Below are 24,545 nucleotides of genomic sequence, written 5' to 3' on the forward strand. Positions count from 1 at the left end.
CCTGGAATTATTCTGCATGAGGGATTTGTCTCTTCTTCCCTGTTTATTTATTTTCTCAATTGCTCATTCACATCAGTGTGGACTTGTGCATGTTTAGTTTATACTGTGGGTTATAGCCCAATACCACTTTATTGTGTTGGTAAAACCATTGCAGCTTTGGCCATTCAGCTCTTTCATTTGTCTCCTGCATCCTCTTTGACATGCCGCCACGGTACAGGTTTTGTTTTTGACCAGTTCCTTGCTTACTGGCACTTACCAGATGTTCCAGGCTCTGATTTTTCCTGCTGTAATCCCAGAAGCAGCCATTTCCTCAAAGAGCCCCATTCCCTTTATTGGAGAGTATCAGAAACCAAGACGGGGCACTGGGCTGCACACACATCTCACAGCGCAGTGCGCCCAGTCCCAGGATGCAGCTCGTGACTGGGGCCGAGGCGCCCCCCTGGGACTGTGCGTCACAACCTCCTGTGAGGCTTTCCAAGGCTCCCCCCCGTGATTCTGCATCACAGCCTGAGGAGGACACTCCTGGGAGACAGCTGTGGTCCTGGTCAGGGCTGCTGCTTTCCCACGGCCAAAAGGACCACATTAGCACCTCTGCGGGCTCGTAAGGGCCTTAATCGAGCAGGAAAGAGTTCGTAGCTATTCAGGACCCCCTGTTTCTTCTCTGGTCAGATGCAGTTCTCTCAGCTGGCACAATGATCTGAGTGCAAAGGAGCCCCGGTCAGCCTTGCTGGACTTCCAGAATGAAAATGCTCTTCAGGGACCTGTTGAGCTATTTCTTGATGTTTAGTTTCCAGTTAAAGAGTGGGAGTGGTTTATATGAGTCTATAGGAAAGGACAAAGAGAAACGCTAATAAAAGATTTGGTAAAAGAAACATTAATTGGAAATAGAGTTGCAGGTGTAAAACATGTCCATGGAGATGTGCCGAGTAGATAAATATGATAAATAAAAATAAACTGGAGTAGCGGGGCACACTTTTAAATCTATATTAACTGAAGTCTTTATGGATGGAGCCACATGATAACTGGGACCTGCTTCATAACAGCCTGATAGTGGGGGGCAGATACAGATGAAAGGTTGATCATTGCTGAAGCTAGGTGGTAGGTGCACCATGGTTTATTACACTGTCTCTCTACTTCTGAGCATGTTGAGATTTCCATAATAAAACATATTTAAAAATCTATATGTAAAAATCTTAGAAGTGAAGTATTTAGTGAATTTGTTACCACGTATCCTTGACCAGCTTGCTAAATTCAGCGCCTCCATGTCCTCAGCAGTATACTTACTATCCTTTGAGATCCAAATATTATTGAATAGTATAATTCAGTTTTTAAAAATCCACAAGCATTAGAACTATTTGGTTCTTTCACAAAACAATTCCTTGAGTGTACTATGTTTGTGCACTGGGCTGGGTTCTGGAGACACACGGTGAACTTGGCGTGCTCCTTGCTCACAAAGAGGTGATAGTCTCTGGGAGAGAGACACTCCCTGAGCCATTAGGAGGCTGCAGTGAAGCGTGGGAAAAGCCGCAGGAAAGGGTGAGAACCTGAAGCTGCAGCCAGGAGTCATGCACAGCAGTGATGTACACTGTAGATGGAAAAGAAGTTCCACAATTTCTAAAAACACTAGAGCACTCTGTATTGGACTCTAAAGCACTGATCTAGGTAGTTTAGTATTAGAATATGCTTGGCTTTAACATGCTTATTTGATTAGGGCCATACATCAAACACTGGTCAACTCGTCAGACTTTCTTTTCCTTATTACCGTATTTTGCCATGTATGATGCCCACCAACATTTTTGTGCATGTTATACCTGGAATTATCATACCCATGGTATGTAAACATTATACCCATGTATGACCCGCATCCTTATTTTTCCCTCAAAAATCTGGGCAAAAAGTGTGCATTATACACGGTAAAATATGGGTAAATTTATTGTTATGCAGGAGAAAACATCATGAATATGTAACTTTAAAATAATAGCCTTAGTATTCACTTTTAGAACACCACCTCTGGCAAACAGAATGTTCTGGGTCTGTAAGGGGAATAATACTAATATTTACTCGTACTAATGGTATCAATTTGCATACCTCACCATTTAATTCATATGCCAGTGGTGTGAGGGAGTATTTTACCTTCGTTTTAATAACAAGGAAACCCAGGTTCAGAGAAAGCAATTACCTTGGCCCAAGAGATAAGGCCCAAAACTTGAACCCAAACATATCTCACTCCCCAATCCAGCCCCTTTTCATTATACATCACTGTTTCTTCTGCACCTGTAATCTTCAAACCATTTTTGCAGCATAACCCATAAAGATTGGGGAAAAAACTGTGTACCTCTATCATTAAAGAAGCGTCCCCAAAACTGTTATTTTGAATTTTGCTTTTACTTGCCACCTGGAAATTTTTACATTTAGAGCCTATCAGCCAGAGCTGTGGTGGGGGTGGGGGGAGCGCGGTAAGGGAGCTGCTGTTAGGGGGGCGGGGAAGGCCATCACAGCCAGGGGTCGCTGAAGGCACCTGTGAGCCTCAGGCCTGCTGGGCAGACCTACCTGTGGCCCCGTATTCCCTCCCCTCCATCCAGAAGATACTGTTGCCAGTTTCACCTTGAGATATTCAGTCTTCTCGAACCCAAATTAAATACATACCTCTCTCACATTTAAATAGGAAAACACTAAAAGCCAAATCACCAAGTTTTCAGTACAACAGGAAGAGCCAGAGTCTCCAGACTGCTTTACGTGCGACTGGCCCAGCATTCACCCTGCCAGAGGACTGAAACAAAAGTCCAGCTTGCAGAGAGAGAGACGTTCTGTGACCACAGTGGTAGAACCCCACACCCTAAAGAAGTACACGTGACAGTGTGCAGCCTCTAACTTTTCAGAATTCTAGATCGGAAGATCAGACGGATACTCTTCTAGGACTGAAGGGAAAAAATGAAAAGCAAAGAAATCACATAAATCCACAAAATGACCCAGAACATAGATTTTTTTTTTAATCCCTAAATTGCCTCCCATCCAGCAGCTTTCTTTCTGACATCTCCGCAGATCTCCCATCTTCTCCTGCTATTAAGGACAGAATGCTGCTAAGGAGACCATTCTCCTTCACACATTTCTGTGAAGATGCCGCTCCCGAGTCTTGCAGTGCTTTTAGATCCCAAGTACATAAAGCCTTCATCTTAAAGACACTCAGCATGCATTTTATGGGACTCAGGAAATACACCAGCTACTATGAATCAGTGCCATCCTGTCTTTCTGACCCATTTGGCTCTGTTGCATTTTTCACGTGACATACAAATCATCCCCCCAAGCTTTCCAACATGGAAAGTGCTGCACTTCAAGACTGCATGAGCCCCATGCCGTTCGTTGTTGGCTATATTTAAAGGGGGGTATACTTAACACTGAATTTACTGTGTTTCCACAGTATTTACTGTTCGGTTCAGCTCTCCCAAGTATATTATGAGCATTCATTAAGAACACTGACAGCCCTGATTGGTGTGGCTCATTTGGTCAGCCTTTGTGCTGTGAAGCCAAAGGTCACCAGTTCGATTCCCAGTCAGGCCACATACCTAGAGTGCAGGTTTGGTCCCCAGTCAGGGCGAGTATGTGAGACAACCGATCGATGTTTCTCTCTGTCCCTTCCTCTCTCCCTTTCCCTCTCTTTAAAAATAAATAAGATCTAAAAACAAAACAAAAAAAAACACTGACAAAGCTTTTTAAATAAACTGATTAGTTAAGAGAATTTAAAACACTTGCACTAAATGAAGTCAGACAGAGAAAGACAAATACTGTATGGTCTCATTTATATGTGAAATCTAAAAGTAAAAAGAACAACTCAGATACAGGGCAGAGGTTGGTGGCTGCCAGAGACGGGGTGACGGGGTGGGTGAAATGGGTGCAGGTGCTCAGAAGGTACAAAAATTCCAGATCTGAGTTCCGGGAATGTAACACATAGCATGGTGACTAAAGATAACGATGTTTTACCATGTATTTGAAGGTTGCTAAGAGTGTAGATTTTTAAAGTTCTCATCATAAGAATAAAAAATTTGTAACTAGGTGAGGTGATGGATGTTCACCAGACTTACTGTGGTGATCACTTTGCAATATATACATATATCACATCATCACGTCGTAGACCTGAAACTAGGACAATGTAATGTGCCAGGTTCATCTCAGTACAACCTGGGGGGAATACTTGCAAAGATAGAGGAGCACAGTGGGAGTCCGAAGTAACACTGCAGCTTTACACATAAGGTTGAAGCTCGGACCTACCAGACCTACCGTTGAGAGGGTTTCTCCGGCGGGAGCATCAGCCCGCCCAGGGGACAGCACTCACTGCCCAAGGGAAGGCGCCCCGGGAGGGGTCTTCCTGTGCGAGGGGCGTCTGCAGCTCAGCGGTTACTCTCCTAAAAGAGTTACGTGTTTTTTCAAGCACTGGGTTTTAGAACAGATTGAGTGTTACTTGCCAGTTTTTCTTTGCGTGCGGTATTCGACCACTCCCTCCCTGCCTCCCAGAAATCATGACTGCACACAGGACCTTGAACTTATCAACACCAAACTCTTACCAGTTGAGTTAACATACTCTGACACCCCATCAAATCTGCACACATTTCAAGAACATTTCCTGCACCTCTCTAGTGAGAACAAGCACTGGCCTTATGGAAAAGTCCACAGCGAGTGAGTTTCTAACAGGGCTTTATCCTCTTTTTCATTTTTAAAATGTGTTTTGTCAAGTTCGTTTACAGAAAAAAGTCTCCCAAAAAACTTGCTGCCATCCATCTGGCCAACTCTAGAAATGTCCAACTTCTACTGAAGAACGGGCAGGCTCCTCTCAACACACTTGACCTTTTGAATTGGTCTTTGTCATTCTGCAGTTCGTTGTAATCCCTACCACACTGGCCCCGAGGACCTGACTTGCTGGGACACGCACTTCGTTCTTGGCTGTGGCGCTTTCTGCCCTTCTTCAAGCGTCACGTACACGTGAAGCTTCCAATAGCTAAGTGTTGTCAAACCTTATAAAGGTTTGTTTAAAAAGAGAAACAAGCTGCTTTTTTATAAAGTATAGAATTACTTCTTCCCACAGAAGGTGCTGAGGTGCACGGTTTTCCTCCGCACAACTGGAATGGTCCACAAACAGCTGTGTTTTCCGTTGCCCTGGCTCTTTGATTGTCCACGGAAGGTAATGTGGAGGTGGCTTTGCCTAACGTTGTCACTTATGCATGTGGCTAGAAAAATCATCAAACCCCACATTTGCCAGCAACCTTACAAAGATTCTTCCATTTTTCCGGGGAGCCAGTTAGAGTTTGTCATATTTTTGAAAGAGAGCTTCATGTTTAGGCAGGAATTTTTTGGTGGGGGCAGGGGAAGCACGACAAAGCCCCAGAGGAGCAGAGAGAAGCATCGCCAGGAGCTGGTCTTTCCTTGTGGCTTCCTATTTGCTCAGCCTTTGCTTTCTGCAAGTCCTTGCACAAACAGACTGAATACCTGGATTATGCCCTCATCTGGACTAGAATACACTTACATTACATACCCTTTTCTCACTAATCAGCCTGACACATTCCTTTGTGGGGGAACGGTTCCAAAACAAACACTGTCAGCGCATCTAATTAGCAGGTCTGTGGGCAGTGCTTGGCAGTCCTGTTACATCCTGTTCAACAATAGAGAACAACAGCCTTGGCTAGGTCGGGCTTAAGGGAGGGAACAGCCTCCCTTAAGCATATACACTTTCTTAATGATATTTCCTTTCTGTGGCTTTTCTTGGGAAGCAGCCACTCGGTGAGTATTGTAATGAGGTGTGGGATCCTCGAAACAGCTACAGGAAATTTGGACTCGTCTTCACAGGTACCTTTGCAGAGGAACCATGAGTGTCTGGCTTCTTGTTCCTTCCTCTCTCTGGTATTGAGGAGGAGCACATGCAGGAACTTTCTCCATGGACCTCTGACACTGATTGGGGAAGACGAGACTCCTGCCTGTGTTCTAGAATCATACACTAACAGAGGGAAGGGACTGTGCAGAGCACCGAGACATGTGGCGGGGGGTAGAAAAATGGAAGCCCAGAGAGCTCCCAGATTTTTGTGAGTGCCAGAAGCAGGGTAGTGACTTACCAAGATGGAATTCTACTTTTGTTAGGCTATACGGTTGCCCCCTCGTAAGTGTATCTGTATCAACGAAGGTTTTCTTTGATTATAAACTCTAGCACTATGCTTTTTTTTTTTTTTTTCTTTTAAACTTTGGTCAAAGAGTAACTTGGTAAACAACATTTCACCTTGGCCTGGTGGCTTCTACATTCACATGTCAAACTGTCTCAGCATGTCTAACCCAGGCAAGACTTTTGTGAAACCCCCAGGACTGACCTGACCCTTCATGCCATTGAAAGTCACTTGATAAATATGGTGCATGTATAAACATAGTCTTAGCTGGTGAGGCCAACCACCGCTTTTTGAGACCATTTGGTCACTTGAATAGATGGCCGTCACCTCCACCTAGGCATACTGCTTACCAAGCCTCTAATTAGGTGTCTGGTTAATATTGTGTTAATCATCTTATCTCTAATCATTTTAGACAACCTAATTTTTTGTTGATTGTTGTGGGGGAGGGGGAATGTTCATCATTGTGTAACTCACATTTTAACTTTCTAACCCAAATTAATTGATGTTCATTATAGAAAATATGAAAAGTACACAAAAAATGTAAAGAAAATTTCTCCAACATACATGTGTATATTTTTTAATAAACTTGAGATCATATTAAAAACATAATTGTATATCCAGCTTTTTTGTCACATCATATGAGACCCAGGAAAATAATAACATTTAATTTAAAAACTTTGTTAATGGGTACTTGAGCAGGACAAAACTTAATTGGCTCTAAAATCACTAAGGTCCATGTAGTAAATAGAGGCAGGCTAGTCCACGGAAAAATCGCTGGCCTGGGAATGAGGAAGCCTACAGGTCGTTCCTAGCTGGCCACTAATTTGCCGTGCGACCTTTGACAGACCACCCCCCACCACTGACACAGCAGGCATATGGCACAGATTTAAGCTCTCACTTACCAAAGAAGCTTTACTTCAACTTTATTGATTAGCATTTTGTATTAGTCTATTTGATTATTTTCAGTAAAGTTGACTATTTTTCCAGAATTTACCCACAGGGATTGAGATACAAATCAAATGGTAATTCAGTCCACCGTTTTGAAATAATGTAAGCTTCGAGAAGAAACGGACTTTTTCCATTCTGCTCACTGCCCTGTCCTCTTCATCCAGCACACCACATAGTAAATGCTCAATAAATAATCCATGAGTAAATTAAGAATTTGCTTTATTTTAGTTTTTCAAGGCTAGACTTAACATATTTTCTATTATTTTAAATAGCTTTTAAACTAATTCCAAGGAAATTGTCCACCTCAATGTAGATCTATATTACCAAGATACATGACTTTATTGAGTGATAGTCCAGTATGTTGGGGACAGATGTGTTTTACTGGCCCAATGGAAACTTGAATGTTAAAAATAGGAGCTTTGCTAAACTACTCAGATAATTTAATTTTCAGAACATCTTTTTGGTCATTTTTTAATGTTTGCCTTTTCCTTCCCTATAGGACTGTAAATAAGTAACCTGAATACACAATAGGGAAGAGAAGGAGTATTTACCTTTCCATACAAAAAATGTTGACTTTTCAGACTGAGCAGTATGTTCTGAAATGAATTGTTTTATGCTTTAGAATTACAAAAGGTACAAGAGTATCTTGGTTTTGCCAGTGTATGCTTATAATAGTTCAAGACATTTTTCTTACAAGTAATCATGAGAGTACAGATAGTAATATCTTGTAAAATTGTTTTAAAAAAATCCTTTTTCATTTTATTCCAGTATCCGATGTATGGTATCCTAATTTTATTAAACCTCTTTAGTATTCTGAATATTAAATGGCTCAGTGTTGCCTCAGAAAGCATCTACATTGCTATCTCTAGCTACCATTAATAATCATATGCTACCTAGCTACTGCTAATCTGTTCAGTTCAAGAGGCCTTCCAAATGCTTGAAATAGAGGCAAAGGCCCAGGCCACAGATATTTGCACTCTGTAAAAAGTGGTCATTTGCACTGAATTGATATCAGAGCAGAGACCCTTTGTAGAGTCAGAGGGAACTTACCAATCATTCTCCCAGCACTCTCATCCCCTGTGACGCCCACCCTTCCCCCCCCCCACTTCCCCAAGACCCCCATCAAGGGCAGCATCTGCACCCGAAACCACAGCCTGTAGCTACAGGAAGATTCAGCCTGCGGGACCCAGTGTGGCACCCTTTCCGCCTCACTCCTTTTGTAAGCCTGAATTTGAGGGACCCACGCACCATACGGCCCCTCTACCCACCCTTAATGAGTCTCAGTTACTTCCAGTGATGGTTAATGGTTTCCAAAGACTGCATTGGAAACACTGGAAGCCACTAACTTGAACTGGTTTAACTTATACAGAAAGATCTAATTTGGCCTTGACAGTCAGGAGGTTGAAGGATCCTAAAGCCTTTCTTTAAGAGGGGCGCTGACACTTTTTTGCCAGAAAGAGAATCCTTGATGGTGGAGGGGAAAGAAGTTAGAAGATATAGCTGTGCATCATTGATTTTTTAAAAAATCAGAATTTTGAATGAAAAGAGATGAAAAATTTCATTGGCAGGAGGGAAGACTGGGGCAGGGAGAATGCCAGGGTGGAATGGTGGGGAGTGAGGCCTGTGGTTACCTGTGGGGCCGGGGACGGGGCGGGGTGGGGGGGTTCATGCCTGAGAGAGGCACCAGCCCAGGATTTAGGGACAGAAATAATGTGAATGTCAAAGCAGCAAGCACGAAAGATGACTTGTTCCTTCCTCGAGCTTTCCCAAGCTTCCCCGATAGCATACTTAAGGTATATTGTTTAAAAGAGAGAGATCTAATCAGAGGAAGCTTAATATTTACTCAGAAAGTACCTATGAGCAGTACTCAACCCTTCTTCACGCCTAACTCCACCTCAGTTTTTCTTACCTCAGTTTTTCTCACTGAAAGGGCTAAAGAGTTTGCCCAGGCCACCCCCCAGAGACAAGGAAAGAGAAAAGACGCAGTTATTAGTTAGCACAGCCCATTGCTAACCAGACACAGCTAATCAATGCTTCCTCTCCCCCATCGATGTTTCTCTGTCCCTTTCTCTCTCTCCAATAGAAATGAAAAAATGTCCTCAGGTGAGGATTAAAAAAAAATCAATATAAAACAGGCAAGGGGCATAAACTAATTTACTAAAAAAATATGCAAATGGCCAATAAATACATAAACCAGTCCATATTAATTGTAATTAAAGAAAATGAGATTTACCTATGAGCTTTGAGAAAATACAATAATAGATACAAAATGTAAAGCCCTATATAAAAATATTAGTTCATAATCACTTCTTAATTTTGTTTTGCAAAGCCCATATTTTTGTTTCAGATATTTAGAACAGCCCTAATATTAGCCAGCTGTCTTTGGGAATGATTGGCCTGGAACAGTGGTTTTCAAACTTTCATGTTCATAAATTCTCTGGAGGGCTTGTTAAAACACAGATCGCTGGGCCCCACCCTCGAGTTTATGACTCAGTGAGTCTGGATTGGGACCCAATAATTTGCATTTCTAACAAATTCCCGGGTGATGCTGGTTTGGCTGGTGCAGGGACCACACTTTGAGAGTCACTGGCTTAGAACACGTTGAGTATCAGAAAATTCTGTAATGCCATCTTGTTAAGAGAATTGTACTGGTGAGAGGAGACAGGGAATTAGGCTGAAGTTATGATGAAACATAACTTCAAATGATTTCTTTGAAAGCATTTCTCCTTCTAAATTGACATCACTAACTTACTCCTAAGCAACTAATCATGCTGCTCATAAAATTAGATTTGGTTTACTTCTGAACTGTTTTGTATTTTTCTAATGTACCCGTGCTTGAAAATTTTCATTAATTTTGGCTCCATTAAGTGTCTTAGTACTTTGAGGAACTGAAATGTAATATGTTAAATAGAAGTAAATCCTGTTCGGAGTCTTAGATGCCTATCTTCGTTATAAATTATTATTTCTTTTAAAGAAACTTAACTTCAAAACTTAACAGTTAAATTTTTTATTTTTACATTAAGAAGAAAGGTTCCTTGGTAAATCAGTGGAATCCATATATAAGCCAAGATTATTCAAGATTATTGTTTTTTAAGTCTGTATGAACCTAACGATACTCTCATATTTACTTCCTTTGTCTTAGATGCAGCAAGACATTCCTAAACATCTCTTGGGCTCTTAGAAGTCCTTACAGAAGGACAATTCTCTTATTTATGGTTCTCTATGACTACAATTATAATATACTCTGGCTTTTTCCTTTTCCAGAAATTGTAGAACATTTTTAAATCCTCCTGCAGTCCTTTACTCTTCTAGGATTAAATAAGATTTTCCTAAGGCAATCCCCCAAAGAGATGGACGTTTGTTTGTTGAGAATTCTATTAACTGCCAGGTGAACCATAAAAAAACCTTAGATGTGTTAGAAATATCAGTTTTTCCCTATCCCCCAAAAACTATTCGGGGCAAATTTATCATGGTTTTAGACAGCTCCATAGGCTATTGCTGAGAAGTTCTGTCACTGTCCACAAGTCATCACAAAGCATTTATTAAGCTTTTGCTCTAAAGGTAACAGCGAGTTACTGTCCCCAGTAGGGTAGCAAAATTAACAAATGAATTAATTAACCCTTGTTTACATTCTATTTCAAAGCCAAGATTTTAAGTAAAGCTTTTGCCAAAGGTTATTAACTGAGCTTGGTTTACAAACTAAAAGTGCAAGACCTGTGAAAGCCAAATGCTTTGTGGGGTGCAATCAGGGGAAAAGCCTTCCTTAATTAACTCTGGGGATTAAGAGGTAAATAAAAAGATCATTGCAGGACATACCGATTGTTCTTCCCAGATTTGAGTCTTAGCAGGCATTAAGGGATGTTTTGAATAACTTAAAGGACCATGTGGCCAGTAACAGGGAAAAAGGCCTAGATTTCAGGTCAGAAGACTGGAGTCAAGTCCACTCACTTCCTAGTCCTGGGACCAGAGCGGCCACCAGTTATTTTATTCTTTCATTTCAGTGTATTGATTTACTGACTGGCTTATTAAAAATAGGAAAGTAAAGAGTACCTGGCTCATAGAACTAATGTAAGGATAACTTATGTAAAAACAAGGGCGAAGGGCCATTCAGATGCTGCCTGATTTAAGTGTCTAATTTTGACCTTGCTGTATTTGCACTTACCATTCAGAATCATTGCAATAGCTTTACAAGCTAGCACATAGACGCCTTAATCTGCCAGACATTTGGCCAAAGGAGCTGGATCTTGTCCAGTCTCTTACAATTCTAGTCAAACCATATGGATACCTTTTCAGCCCCCATATCCCCATCCTCAGCCAAAAAAAATTACAATGAACACTCCTAAATGTGATATGTCCAAGTGTAGTCCATTTCTCACTCTACAAGGAGCCACAACAGTTCTGGAATCCAACATTTCCAGACTCACTGCTCTTTCCCCGCTCTCGCCTGTGCCTGCAGTGGAAGAAAGGGGCCCCTGGAAAACGTGGACAGAGTGAATCCCGGCGATCACGGTGCGAGGCTTGACAGGAGGTGGGGCTCCGGGATGTGGCTGTGAAACCCGGACTCCCCTCAGCCGTCAGCACCAGCCTTAGTCAGTTTCCTACTGAAATGGCGTATTAAACTGTCTTTATTTTAACCCCACTATGTCCTCCAGTAGAACGAGTCTGTTACATCATGTCATTTATTTAAATCATAATGAAATCATTTTATCTTAGGATATTTAGTAACATGTCTGTGACTTCTTCTAAACAGCACAGATACATGTGTAAATACATGTATAGCACATATGCACCCATGCAGGTGTACACTGTACATGGTATTTGGCTGATTTCCTAATCAGGCAAACTGTCAGTTGTTTGCTTATGTTCATTTACTTATACAATAACAGAAGAAAGCACCAACCCAAAATATTAAAATAACCAGGGCCCAATAACTACCCCCCTTAGCTAAGAGATTTAAATAATCATCTTGGTTTCTTGGAAAAACCAATAATAGCTAGTGGTCCTATGGGGCGCCTTACATAGTAGCTATCTACTAAACCACACTCGCCTGCCTTGTAACGTGCACTTACTCCGGCACCCCACCCTATTCGCTGTGGGCTCCGACATGTGGAAATCAGCCAAAGCTCTACTACCCTGCTCTGCAAGCCTGTCCTTTGGCTTGTCAGAGATCCAGCCAAACTCAAGCCTGCATCTGAATCCTAGTGAAATATCTGAGGTCACTGCCTGAGCCAAAAATAAAAATGCAGCAGGAGTAGGACCCAACATCAACAGAGCAGAAGCATTTCAGTGACCTCAGCTTGGGGCAGGGGCCTTTAGCAGTTTCCTGTGACCTCCCTGTGTGCAGAGAGAATCTGGAAGGGCGCAGACAAAGCCATCGAGCCTGTCTCTAATTGGTCTCACATCATCAGCATTCCAGAACAGGAAACTGTCTGCAGCCGGGAATTCTTGCTTCTTGGCCATAATATCTGAGAAGCAAACCTTTCTCCCCTGCACATATCTAGTTTGTAGCAAGTCGGTTTTCTTGGTTTTGACAGCTGCAATAAGAATGTGTCTGTCCCATGTCTTGGCAATTGACTTAGATTTCTAGGTTATGAACTCCTCCCTCAGTTGCCACAGGTCAGTTAGTAAGCTAATTTTTAGGTCAACGACTGTTCATAAAATGCAGAGTCTCATTCCATGGTGCCTTTACTAAGACACAGAATGAGATTTGTGTTGCCCCCAAATGGCAGACATGTTCTCCTCTCCCAAGAAAGGGGACCGGTTTGCCAGGGCGCATGTGGATGATGGATGCCACTGTCCCTTGGCGCTTCCGCCCAAGCAGACCTCAAGTTCCTCCTTCCTTGTGCCACATCCTGTGGTGCACCCGGTGCTGATATGCACCAGGGCCACACTGGGGTGGTTGTCCCAAGGTTTCAAACACAAAACTCCTTCCAGAGAGAGCGGTAAGTGACTGCTATCTCGAGCCAGCTCCCTCCTTCACCCTCAAATGGAGGGTGAACCCCATTTCTTTCCTTGGAGAGATGTGGTGCTGATGAGGGTAGGGGAGGCTTAGAAAGAAATCCTTAACGTAGAATTGAAAGTTTATAAGGCAGGGCAGAGCCAGCTCCTTTTGGCCAGATTTCTGATCGTCAGAGCTGCATGTACTAATTCATATAAACTATTTCATAGCTTTTGCTCAATCAATGCAAATAAATAAAGTTGAAAGTACTGTTTTTCACTTTAAGGCTCATCTCATGCAGTCCCAGCTTGTCAGCTTGAGCCATTCCCAGGAGGGGCCCACAAGGCTATGGTCCCATCCTTCGTCCACGGACTTTGGGGCAAGGAAATATGGAAGGGGGAGGACCAAACCCAGGGTAGCCTTTTTCCTCCGGCACAAAATCCACAGGCTGGACGGAACCTCGCATACTATCTAATCCATCCTTCTTTATCACGTTTGCAGAGAGTGAGGTGCAGAGATGAGTGACTTACCGAAGAGCCCAGTGACTCTTGGGCTCCCCCAGGCCGAGAACTCTGGGCCCCTCACTCCATCAAGCCCGCCTGCTGCAGTGAGTGGCCTCCTCGACATTCACAGGGCCCCTCTGCACTGCAGTAGTTGCCAAACCCTATCTGCTTCATCTATATAAAAGCAATTCATTTTATGAAGCAAACACAGAAGTTTTTCATTTTTCGTGGCCCAGACAGGGCACGAAGAAGCAAAGGATACTGCCAAGAAACCACCCACAGGTGCTGCGCCAAAGAGCAAATAAATGTGACTGAGGGCCAGCCACCAAGACAGCTTTGGGGAGGGCTGAAAAATCGGTGAGTTGATAGAACGTTAAGGGTTGCTGAGCGATGCAGAGAATTGTGTCATTAGTGATAGTCTAAATTATTTTGAGAAACCATAGGATGATTATGCTAGTGTCAGCTATTTTAATCAAATAATGTATTAAAAATATACACTTGTGGAAGTGACAAGGATAAGGATACTACACCAGACCTTACTGATGGTGTAAGCCTGGGGAGAGCGTGTTTTACCCCCAGGACACCTCCTCCAGGAGTCCTTCTCCAGACAGACGAGGCCAGCGGTTCTCAGCTGGGACGGCCTTCCCCACCAGGCACATTTGGACGTTTGTCAGTGTCTGCAGACATTGTCGGTTGTCACAAATGCAGGGGATGGAGGCAGGGTGGGACTGGCATCCAGTGGGTAGAAGCCAGAGACACTGGAAACATCCCACAATGCCCAGGACCGCCTCCCCGCAACAAAGAACCAGCCAGCCCCAAACACCTGGATTAGGTGAAGCAATGGATGTTTTCAGGAAAAACCCGTTGCATGGCTGTGGGCCGTAGCCACGGTGCGTCCCTGCAGTGGCATTCTCTGTGACACGGGAAAGGCAGGACATAGGTCTTTGTTCTCTGTGGTGCACAGCCGCAAGCAAGAGCCAGGCAACAGCCGATGGCTGGGACTGAGTGACTCAGAAACGGAGGTGCTGGCTCCCTTTGATTTACCGCTCAGGAGCACCGAGGGGACGTTTCTCTTTCATTATGTGCGGCAATTTTCTGGCCAGATGATTGCACTAGTAGATTTGCCTTCTATGAAAGACATGTTTCTGAAAAGTTGGTGTTTGTTAAATCATGTTTTAAATAAAGTCAGGACATTCGGTAAATACTAAGGAGCTGGTGACTTTTTAACGTGAAAGGTCCTTTTTAATGAAGTCTTATTCTCAAAGAGGAGCATACCTATATTGCATTTTTTAAAGTAAATACTTTCTTTTTCCTGTGCATTACATTTTTATTACAGAGCTCCATAAAATTTATGTAAGAGAACAGTTTCTCTTCCTTCTTCCTTCTCCTCCCTTATCCTTTACCTTTAAAGAAAAAGTCAGGGGAAATTAACAACAGAGCCTCTGAATTTAGGAAGGTCATTGATCAGTCTATCCATTACACAGTTCAAAAGATGCCTGCTGGGTTACAAATTGTTAGAAAACAGGACTTGGTTCTATTTTGAAATCATTAATTTTTTATCTCACTTTTTTTTTTTTCAGTTACTGACCTTTGGTTAGAAAGAGCAGGTGCACTTGGTCCCTCCATCACCCGTGGGTGTTTGCTGCTCCAGAAATATTCGATAAGAGTCAACTCCTGCCACGGGTGGGGGTGGGGGGCTGGTATCAGCAGAGATAAGGGAGTGGCACTGAAGGAACCCAGTGGTTTTCTCCTTATCAATTGCCGCCCTAGGGCAACATCCCATGTATATAAATCACTGACTAACTCAGCAGGGCAAAGGGGGCAGGAAGGAGGAAATTTATTTGATAAAGCTACCATTAGTGTCACTTCACTGATAGGAGGTTACACAGAGGTATGACCCAATGGGGACAAAGCCACTGCCACTGGGGAGGAGCTGGCCCAGACAAGAGAGGCAGGCCTCGGCCTGACCTTCATCCCCACAGGAAGGAAGGAGGGGCAGGGGGCAGAGAGATGCCACAGATGGCCCAGCCTGTCACCTGCCCTGGCCAGCATAGCACCACTGTCGAGAAGGCTAGAGCCACCATGAGAGGTGGTGTCACACTCGCTGCTCCTTCGAGCCCTTGCCATTTGCATCACCTTCCCTCACCCGCTCGCCCACTGTAGTTTCGCAGACCCCAGTGAGCAGGCGGGGGTCAGTGAGAGCAGCCTTTTTACTAACGAGGGAACCAGAGCACCACGGAAGTCAGTCACTTGCTCACACCACTCAAGGGAAGGTTTCTGATTCGAACACTATTCTGACTCAAAGCCCTGCATTCCCCAGCCCGACGGCACACACTCTCGCTCAAGTGACCAGGCCTCAGTAAGAGTCACGGCGGAGCAGCCAGAGGCCCTGGGTTCCAGACACAACTCTCTTCAACTCACTGTGTCCTCAGGGGGTAATCATGTGCCCTCTTAGAATCTTAGTTTTCTTATCTGTGAAATCAGAGGGTGGATCAAGGTGTCCTCGGGTCGCCACAGTGACATAAGTGAAGTCAGGTTGAAATGAGGCCCCTGGAAAGGCAGCAGACAGCTGCTTACATGAAAGGGGCAGTCTTAGCTGTATTAAGCACTTGCTGTATGCCAGGAACTGTGCTAAAAGCTTTCTTCATGATCTCACTGGAGACTCACAACACCTCTACGAGGAATCTGGTCATGGAAACCCCACCTAGCAAACAAGGAAAGTGAATGAAGCTCAGAGAGGTGCAGTGACTCGCTCAAGTCCGTTGTGTTGGTCTGCTCAGGCTGTCGCACACAATACCGCAGGCTGGGTGGCGTAATAGCTGGGACTTCGTTCTCTCGGTTCCGGAGGCTGGGAGTCCCAGATCAAGGGGCAGCAGGGCTTGGTTTCGGGCAACGCTGTCTTCCTGGCCTGTAGATGGCCACCTCTGAGCTTCCTGTTGTCCCATCTTGTAAGGACACTAATCATATCAGATCAGGGCCCACCCTTATCATTTGTTTAACCTTAATTACTTCCTAAAGGCCCTATCTCCAGTTATAGTGACACTGAAGGTTAGGGCTTCAACACAGGAATGGGGCGGGGACACAGTTCAGTCCACGGCAGCCCAGCAGCCAGAGAGTGATGTCAGGGGGGCGTAGAATGCGGCCATCTTACTCCTTGCTTACCCTCCTAACCGCTGCGGCTGACTGGGCCCAGAGAGCCGACTGGGGTAGAGACTGTGAGTGTGGTGAGGCTCCTTTGTGTTCCTAACTCTAAGCCTCCCCAGTGTCTCCCCCTCCAAGTCACCGCCTGCGCCCCTGGGTACAAGCGTGGCTAGATCCTCCTTGGGCAAAATTTCTGAATCCTCACTGGTGCCAGGGGTAAGTAAGCGGCAGGCAAAGGAGTCACTCCAAAGACTATCCTGAGCCCAGGAACAAAACTCACGATACTATGGGAAAAGCAAAAGAAGCGTAAGGCTGAGCCCCGAGGCCTGGCTCCTCGGTAGCCATAACCAGCTTTGTTCCTTGTCCAGTGCCGGCCCCTCCCTGGTGTTGCTGGTTGAACAAAATCACGTGGGCCCAATTCCCTGGGCTCCAGGGGCAAGGTAATAGTCACCTTGTCACTCATGTGTGGAAGGATGAAAAATTAATCCACATTGGCGAGGCACCCACCGAAGCAGCTAGAGTTGTGCCTGTCAGTTGCTCATTATTAAAGACTCCGCAGTAAAAACAAGCCGCCTAGACGCCTGTGCAGGCCTCCACGACCAAGCCAAACAACAAACTAGTCATCCACCTGGAATGTCTGCTCTTACGGATTGTAATATCTGTGTGTCAGTTTAAGAAACTATATTCTCTTCCTTGCTCCCTCGTGCCTTACTCTTTCACTTATTCTATAAAGGTAGGCTTACAAGGGTGGGTGGGTTTTCCTAATAAAAAAAAATAAAACTCAGAAGAACAACAGACCACAGGATAGCATTCCAAAGATGAAGGTGTGTCAATTTATCTTCCCATCCCATCAAATGAAGGCAGGGAGTTGATGGAGAACCCCTTAGTTCCCCTTAACTGCCGCGGAAAGCTGCTTTTTCACAGCTGTGACACCGGGGTTGTCGCTGGTGTCCCGGGTGTTCTCAGTTGCAGAGGCCCTTCACACTCGCTTTCTGTCGCTGACGCCCTTCCCTCCCCGAGGAGGGGAAGCTAACACAGAGTTTCTAGAACTCTGTCCATCATCCAGCATTGGGATCACGGTGTTGTTAGTTGACTGCTGGCTCCGGTCCACCAGTCAGCAAAAAGCCTCCTCCCCAGCTACTTCTAATCACCAAAAAAAGAAAGAGAAAAAAAAGTTTTCCAACTGCAATTCAACCTTGAACATTTGGGAAAGAAAGGGAAGCGCTCACTTATGAGTCATCTCTCTTCCCAGCGGCTCTCGGCTGTGCAGAGTAAAACACTGCGTCCCGAGCTGCACGCAGGCCGCGGGACTGCAGCTGTTGTGTCTTGCTCATTGCACCCTTGCTCATCATGTCCCTTGCTGGCTTTTACAGGTGCGAGAGTTGTGGAGCCGTTTTCCATTCTGAGTGCAAAGAAAAGTCTGTCCCCTGTCCGAGGTGCGTCCGCCGGGAGCTGCAGAAGAAGCAGAAGTCTTTCTGGCAGAGGCTGAACATGGACGAGAGCCTAGAGGAGGCTTGCAACATGTTCGAGCTGTCCTACCAGAACACCTGACTGGGCAGGGGCCCAAGGCCAGAGAGTGACCTCGCAGTGACCCATCAGCCCCAGCGGCGTCCTAGCTAGCCAGTTAGACCCCTCTGGATGGAGAGTACGTCTCATCTCCAGCTAGATATAGATATATATTTATACATAAATATGCACACACACATACCTATCCGTGTGCTCTGTGGAAGTCGATGTCTCAAAGGTCCGTGGAGCCTCCATGGCTCAAAAAACTACCAATAACTGATTACACATAGCCATGAATTTCAGCTGCTTGCTCCTAAGCAAAATGTGGTTTACACATAATGCTTTATGGTTCGGACATGTTTCTTTTTCGTTTTTGGCTCTCAGGGGCCATTTTATTATTACACAGGAGGAAGCATTTCCAACAGAACAACCGTGCTTTGGGGGTTTTTTGTGTTATTTATTTTTAGCCTTCACAGCCCAGTGAGGTAACTGAGGCAAGCACCCATCACCATCTGTTTCCTACGAAAATCTTCAAAACACAGGAATGACTTTGGGATCCTTCCAGGATCCGGTGTCCCTGGCTCTCTCCCCGCAGTTTCCTCCCCAGGGATCGCCTGAGCTGAGCCGAAAGGTTTGGCAATCAAGAGTGTGAGCTCCCCCGACAGAAAGCATGCACCCCTAATTTATATCGGGAGAGCTAGTTCTGGTTTTGAAGTCCATCTCGGAAACGATTTTTCTTTAAAAAAAAAAAGAGAGAGAGAGAGAGACCGCTACGACCAATTACCGCACATTGTTGCTCTGTTTGCTGGTACGAATCGCAACTCCGCCAGCGAGGCGACGCTCCGCCTATTTCCCAGGTTGCGAACAAGGCTCTCATGAGCGCGGCGTTCCCGGGGCTCCATGGGTGGTATTTATGATATTTTAATGGTGCTGGCCTGAGGAAATTTCCGAGGATTGCCGTTAAATACATCCGTGTGTGGACTGGTAAATACATAGTGCATGCATTCCAAGAGACCGTCTTCAATTTCTTTTCCCAGAATCCTGTGTAGGCAGTTCCTACCTACCCACTGTAAATGCTTTGTTTCTCATGGTTCTTCATTGCGCTTTCATCCTGATCTCTGTCAATCTAACCACTGCTACTGCCGTACTTTTTAATCATTTAAAGAAATCAGAATAGCCTGGACTTCACAATACCAACATTAGACTATTAAGAAAATACCAAACTTACCAAATATATTTAATGAATTAAATATAATATTGTTTAAATAAATATACATACACGTAGATCATTACCACCTTAAGGTAAAACAAAAAGTGCTAAAATAATATTGTAGGAAGAAGAAATACAACAGATTGCTTGGCCGGCTGGCGGGGGCATGTCCTCCACTGCGGCGCCCTTGCAGGAGCCAGCCCCGCGGTGACCGCGGCACAGACGGCAGGGACGGTGGCGCTGGGGATCACGGTTCCCCCTCCTCACTTTAGCTCTTTCCACACAGAAAAATATGCTCATGTTGGAACAATGGTACGCTTGACCCCATTGCTCCTTTTCCCCACACCTTGCTCCCTCCAGATCCCAACTCGTTCCACTTCCGCCCACCCAGAGACGTGGCGTTTCAGACCAATGTTTCTGCAGACCTTCCGCTGTAAGCATCGCGCCTCTCAAGCTGTGCAGGTTCCTTTGCCCCCAGACCGCACGTTTCCACTCAATAGCGCCGCACCACGCATGCGTTTGTTTTCTCCTTCTACAGGAGCTGTGTCTGAGGCAGTGGAGACTTGTTCCGAGGCAAGGGCCCCATTCCCGAGATGCCTTATGGTGCCTTTTACTCTTGGAAAAACAGGTTGACTCCCCCCCAACCCAACGCCCGCTCTAGTTATAGAAAACATCGCACACAAAAGTAAAAGGGTGGAAAATCTCAAGCACTTGGCAAAGAGGCACACAGATTTGATCATCTCCTCTTTCCTACCCCCTTTCCATGAAATACAGCACTTATATTTTTCAGCCTCAAAGAAGATAGCAGAACAGGATCTTTCACTAGAGAATTATGGGCCTGCTTATTATAAAACAGATGTGCTCCGATGGCACAGTGCCTTTCCCCTCACCCCCGCTCCCTGTCACTGTAGCTTACTTCTGCCTTCGCGATAATTAATGCATCTGCGACTCCGACTGTCAGCGAGGCTGTGCCCAGCGCAGTGCGTTTGGAGCCCTGAGCGCACAGCCGTCTCCCCCCCTTCCAGCACGCTTGCTCTGTGTGCAGAACTTCCTGTCCCACCTCGCGGGCCCCCAGGGTCAGGCCCACCATGCGTCAGGGGAACATGCTGGATCCCAGTTCTAAAGGCCCTTGTTGTCCCCAGGGCCCGTTCAGAGGGCCCTGCTAAATATTGGCAGTCTCTGTGAACTGCAGAGAGCTTTCCAGCCACATCGTTTTCTGCTTATTTTCAAAAGGGAAGAAAATAGATGTGCCATCACCATCAGCTACCCAGTGTTGGTGCTGTATCCCAGTGGCCTCTGTGATCACGCCTGCCCATGCGTCTCTGGCAGCCCGGCCAGGGCCAGTGCAGGCCCGCACAGTGCTCGCGGCCACCATCGCCCAAACCTAACCAAGCAGTGCAGCCGGCATCAGAGCTGGGTCTGCCTTGAAAATTCAGAATTGCTGTTTTCAGCCCAGAATGCCTGAGCGCCCATGAACACCCTTACTGTTTTCAACTCGAACCAGTTCCTTGGTGTATGGTTAGGTAATTGTTCCACTGCTTAGAAACTGTTGAAACAAAGGCAAATCTGTGGATTACCACCTCTGTAAAACCAACCTAATACCCGCTTTCCCTCACGTTCTGTTTGTTATCCCACATTAAATATCTTGTTCTTAAAGTACATGAGAAAATGGCCAATTAATCTCCTAGAGCTGGCAGCTGACCCAGGAGAACCTCTTTTCCCTTGAAAGGCCCATTCCCGGGCGTATCACTTGAGGAACTCCCTCCCCTGAGCGCCAGCAACTCCTGTGTGAGACAGTCCGACCCTGGCGAAACGTTGGCACCTCACCCCGCAGTACAGCAGCCAGTTCCTAAAATAGACCTCAGTGAGCACCGCTGCAGGAAGGCCACAAAGTACTTAAAAAGCAGTCAACTGGAATGCGACTGGTGTTCTCTCCAGGGCTGCTTTTCCCCAATTTTGAAAGCCTCTTTATATGAAAACCATGTAAACGCCTGTCTTCCCCTCTTTGCTTCACTAAGCCTTTTCAGGGGCCTGCATTATAGTCGTTTTTGTGTGTGTACTGCTAAAGGTAATCTTTTCAGGAGCTGTAATATTTGATTAACTGAGGAGGTAACACTCTTTGATTGTTCTAGATAGACCAGGCCTGCCCCAAAAAGGGACCATTGCGAGCTCTTGGGATTTGTGGGTTCCAGCCCACTCAGTGGTGCCCTTTTCAGGCTCCTGCAAAGGGATGGTGCGTGATTTCCTCGCGCCGCGCTGAGAACGGAGGTGTTTATATCCCTAGCTGTTGTGAGCAGCCTTTGCTCAGCTTGGGGGAGTCCCCTCGGACAGGGCCGGGCCTCTGTTTTTGTCTCTGCGCATGTGCGCGCTGAACGCTGACAGGGAGGGTGTCTTCCCGAGCCTCCTCGAAAAGGCTTGGCTTCCAAACCTATGGGTTTGCGTGGGCAGAAAAGGCTTTGCATGAAATTCTGTATCAGGGCGGGCACGGTGTGATGCCACCCCGAACACGGTCTGCAAAGAGTGTTCTCGGACAAAGCCACCGTGCGTCCTGCTCCTAGTTTAGGGTGAAGCTGCCGCTGCCGCTAGTGTGACTGGGCTGCTGTACTTTATTGAAATAACTGGATCATGAAGTGAACCTTCAACTCCTGATTCTAATGCTGCCTGGAGTCACCACAAAGGCTATTTTATATTTGTACTTCTCCCAGGAAAGAGATGCATGCAATTTGCTCCTTTATTTCTTGAGTTTTCTGTCTCACTACTTCTCTTACTCTAAGATAATGTGAAAAAGTAGAGAATTTGGGGCAAGACGGAAAGAAATGAACACCTCCCTCCTTGGCCGGAATTGAGCCTCTTGAAGTCCTCTGGTTCTCTCTCCTGGGTACTTGTGGACAGCTGGGCAGTAGGAGCCCCGGGGGTTGTGCGCCTTGTACCACTCCTCCCCCTGAGCCAAGTGGAACCCGCCGCTCCAGGCTGCACCCAGAGATGGTGAATAGGACGGGGCCATCGATCCAAGCAGACAGCTGCTGGTTCCTGTCGCATGGGATCGTGTCTGGACAGTTAGGTCCAGCACCGGCAGCCTTACTGGTCACGATTCTACTTGCATTGTATTCAAAAATCCCTAATTTGAGGGGGTTCTCAGCAGTGTGTTTTGGTGGGGTTTAGTGTGTTTTAGTGAGGTTTTACCTTAGCAGGTGGAATCCAAGTCCTTGTGAAACTCTAGGTGAAAGTTGAAAGCAATGTGCAGGCTGGCCTCCTCGGCACACCTGCAGTTGTCGGGTTCTCTGTAAAATGGGTTCCAGATGATCACGTCGTGTGGCACCTGCTCACAGGTGGCCTCCGGTGTGATGGGAGGCACTGTTAAACTCCTGCTCCACCCAGTGAAGAGACAACTGCAGTTCTGCTGTGGTTTCTCCTTGTGGAAAGAGAAGCCATCTTGTTTGAAAGGTCCGCAGTGAAGCCAGTTGTTGCAGGTAGAAGACACAGGTGCCCACAGCAACTCGGCCCAGTGACGCTTTCCTCCTATTGGCCATAGAGCTGTAGACCAGCCTCCCTTCCTCCCCTTCCCTTGACCTTCCTTGCCCCTAGCCCTGGGCCCTGGCCCAGATTCGGGCCTCATAGCTAGTACCCTGGCTAGTGGGCCGCTGGGGCCCAAGGCTCCTTCTCCACACTGGCCAGCCCGTTAGTTCCTTTCCCCCGTAGGAGTGCCTTATAGTACTGCTTAGTGCTTCTCACCTCGTCTCTCCGACCCACTTGAAGCCCACAGGACTCTCCACCGAGACGTGGATCACTTTGTTTCTTCCCCCCATCAGCTCCTCTCTGTCAGATCCCTCGGAGCCTGCATATTCCATACGCATGTCAGACCTTCCACCTTCGTTCAACCTGGTGCCTTAAGCTCGTGAGTGAACGGGATTCCTGTGGGCAGCGCCTAGTTAAAGCAGAGGGGCAAGAACACTGGCTTCTTAGCTCCACTGGCACTTTTACCAGGAAATACAAAAGATACAGACCACGTAATGTTTTCACTTCGTTTTATGCTGTTTTTCAGATCACTCCTTCTGTTTGCTTGATTGCTTGCTCTCATTAACCAGACTCAGGGGAATGCCACGATGTCAGGCCAATGGGCAGAGACATTAAACCAGTTATCCAGACTTGCATCTGTAAAGCCCATGAACTCAGCCTTTTTCAGGTTAAGAAATTACATAATAAACATAAAAGGATTTTTTCTTTATGCAAAGGTTTCTTTTTATTTTGCCACCTGTTTTCCAAGGGGAAGCCCCTTGAAGATTGTGCGATGAGATGTTCGAGGTGTGGGCAGTGCACCGAGCCATTACTAAATGGGACTGTCGCTGCTGCAGGCTGGGTTGGGTTGTGGTCATCGGTTTCAGTCTTAGTGCGGCTAGCCAGTAACCTACTACAGAAAATGTAAGGGGCAGGGGGGAGTCTATCTTTGAGGGACGGTAAAAAAGAGGGAAAACGCTGAGGTTACAAATGAAGAGTTTTGAACACAGCGATGCAGAAAACACCTACACAACTGTTCTTTCGCTCCTGGGTTGGAATGATGTCGTCTCCCCACTGGGCTCATGCACTGCAGAGCTGACGAAAACTCCGGGGTTGGGCTCTCGTGTCGCTATCTGTTGAGCGGTTCGAAGTAGCTGATGTGCTAACTTACGTATGTGTTGTTTCTGTTTTCTGGATTTGTGTTGCCTTTCGTCTTGTCATCGCTTTCCCATATTTTTGTCTACATCATTTTTTAAGTATCAGTAACTGTAATACTATGAAATGAAGTTGTACTGTTGACGAGGCCCCTAGTTTTTATGGTTATCTGTTAAGTGCACCAGTTCCTAATGTATAAAGTTATCCTGCTCTCAATAAACAATGCAGAAGGTACTGTCTCTTATAACGACTTCATTAAATTATTCTTTTTGCGGGGGTGGTGACAGTCCGGGATGAGCCCTGGATGTTAATTCACAGTCAAGCTTTGAGCTTTATTAACAGTGAGCTGCTGGGGCTTTAAATATCTTAATATTAGTCATGCAGGTAGATTTTGTTTTTTTCTAAATTCATCAATCTACAATATTCTCACCAGCCCTTCCTATGTTTATGAAAAACATAACCTTTTTTAAAAATGCAGATGTTGTGTTACGGGCCTTGTTTGCCAA

At 45.7% G+C, this 24,545-nt stretch overlaps 1 protein-coding gene across 2 annotated transcripts in view; it reads left to right on the forward strand.

Annotated features, from left to right (window-relative positions):
- The window catches only part of PLEKHM3 (pleckstrin homology domain containing M3), a 171,636-nt gene extending 147,366 nt beyond the window's left edge, over positions 1 to 24,270 (forward strand). Inside the window, exon 8 of one of the 2 annotated variants that reach the window (XM_045852135.1) lies at positions 18,047 to 24,270. In XM_045852135.1, coding sequence (XP_045708091.1) covers positions 18,047 to 18,224 — 178 coding nt within the window. In that variant the 3' untranslated portion in view covers positions 18,225 to 24,270. Of the gene's footprint in view, positions 1 to 5,835; positions 6,158 to 18,046 lie in introns of those variants that run through there. The other variant, XM_045852139.1, reaches the window with a different exon arrangement.
- The last annotated feature ends 275 nt before the right edge of the window (positions 24,271 to 24,545 follow it).

This window comes from Phyllostomus hastatus, unplaced genomic scaffold (genome assembly GCF_019186645.2).
Source record: "Phyllostomus hastatus isolate PE091 unplaced genomic scaffold, TTU_PhHast_1.1 phas_contig_137, whole genome shotgun sequence".
In the NCBI taxonomy this organism is placed as follows: domain Eukaryota; kingdom Metazoa; phylum Chordata; class Mammalia; order Chiroptera; family Phyllostomidae; genus Phyllostomus; species Phyllostomus hastatus.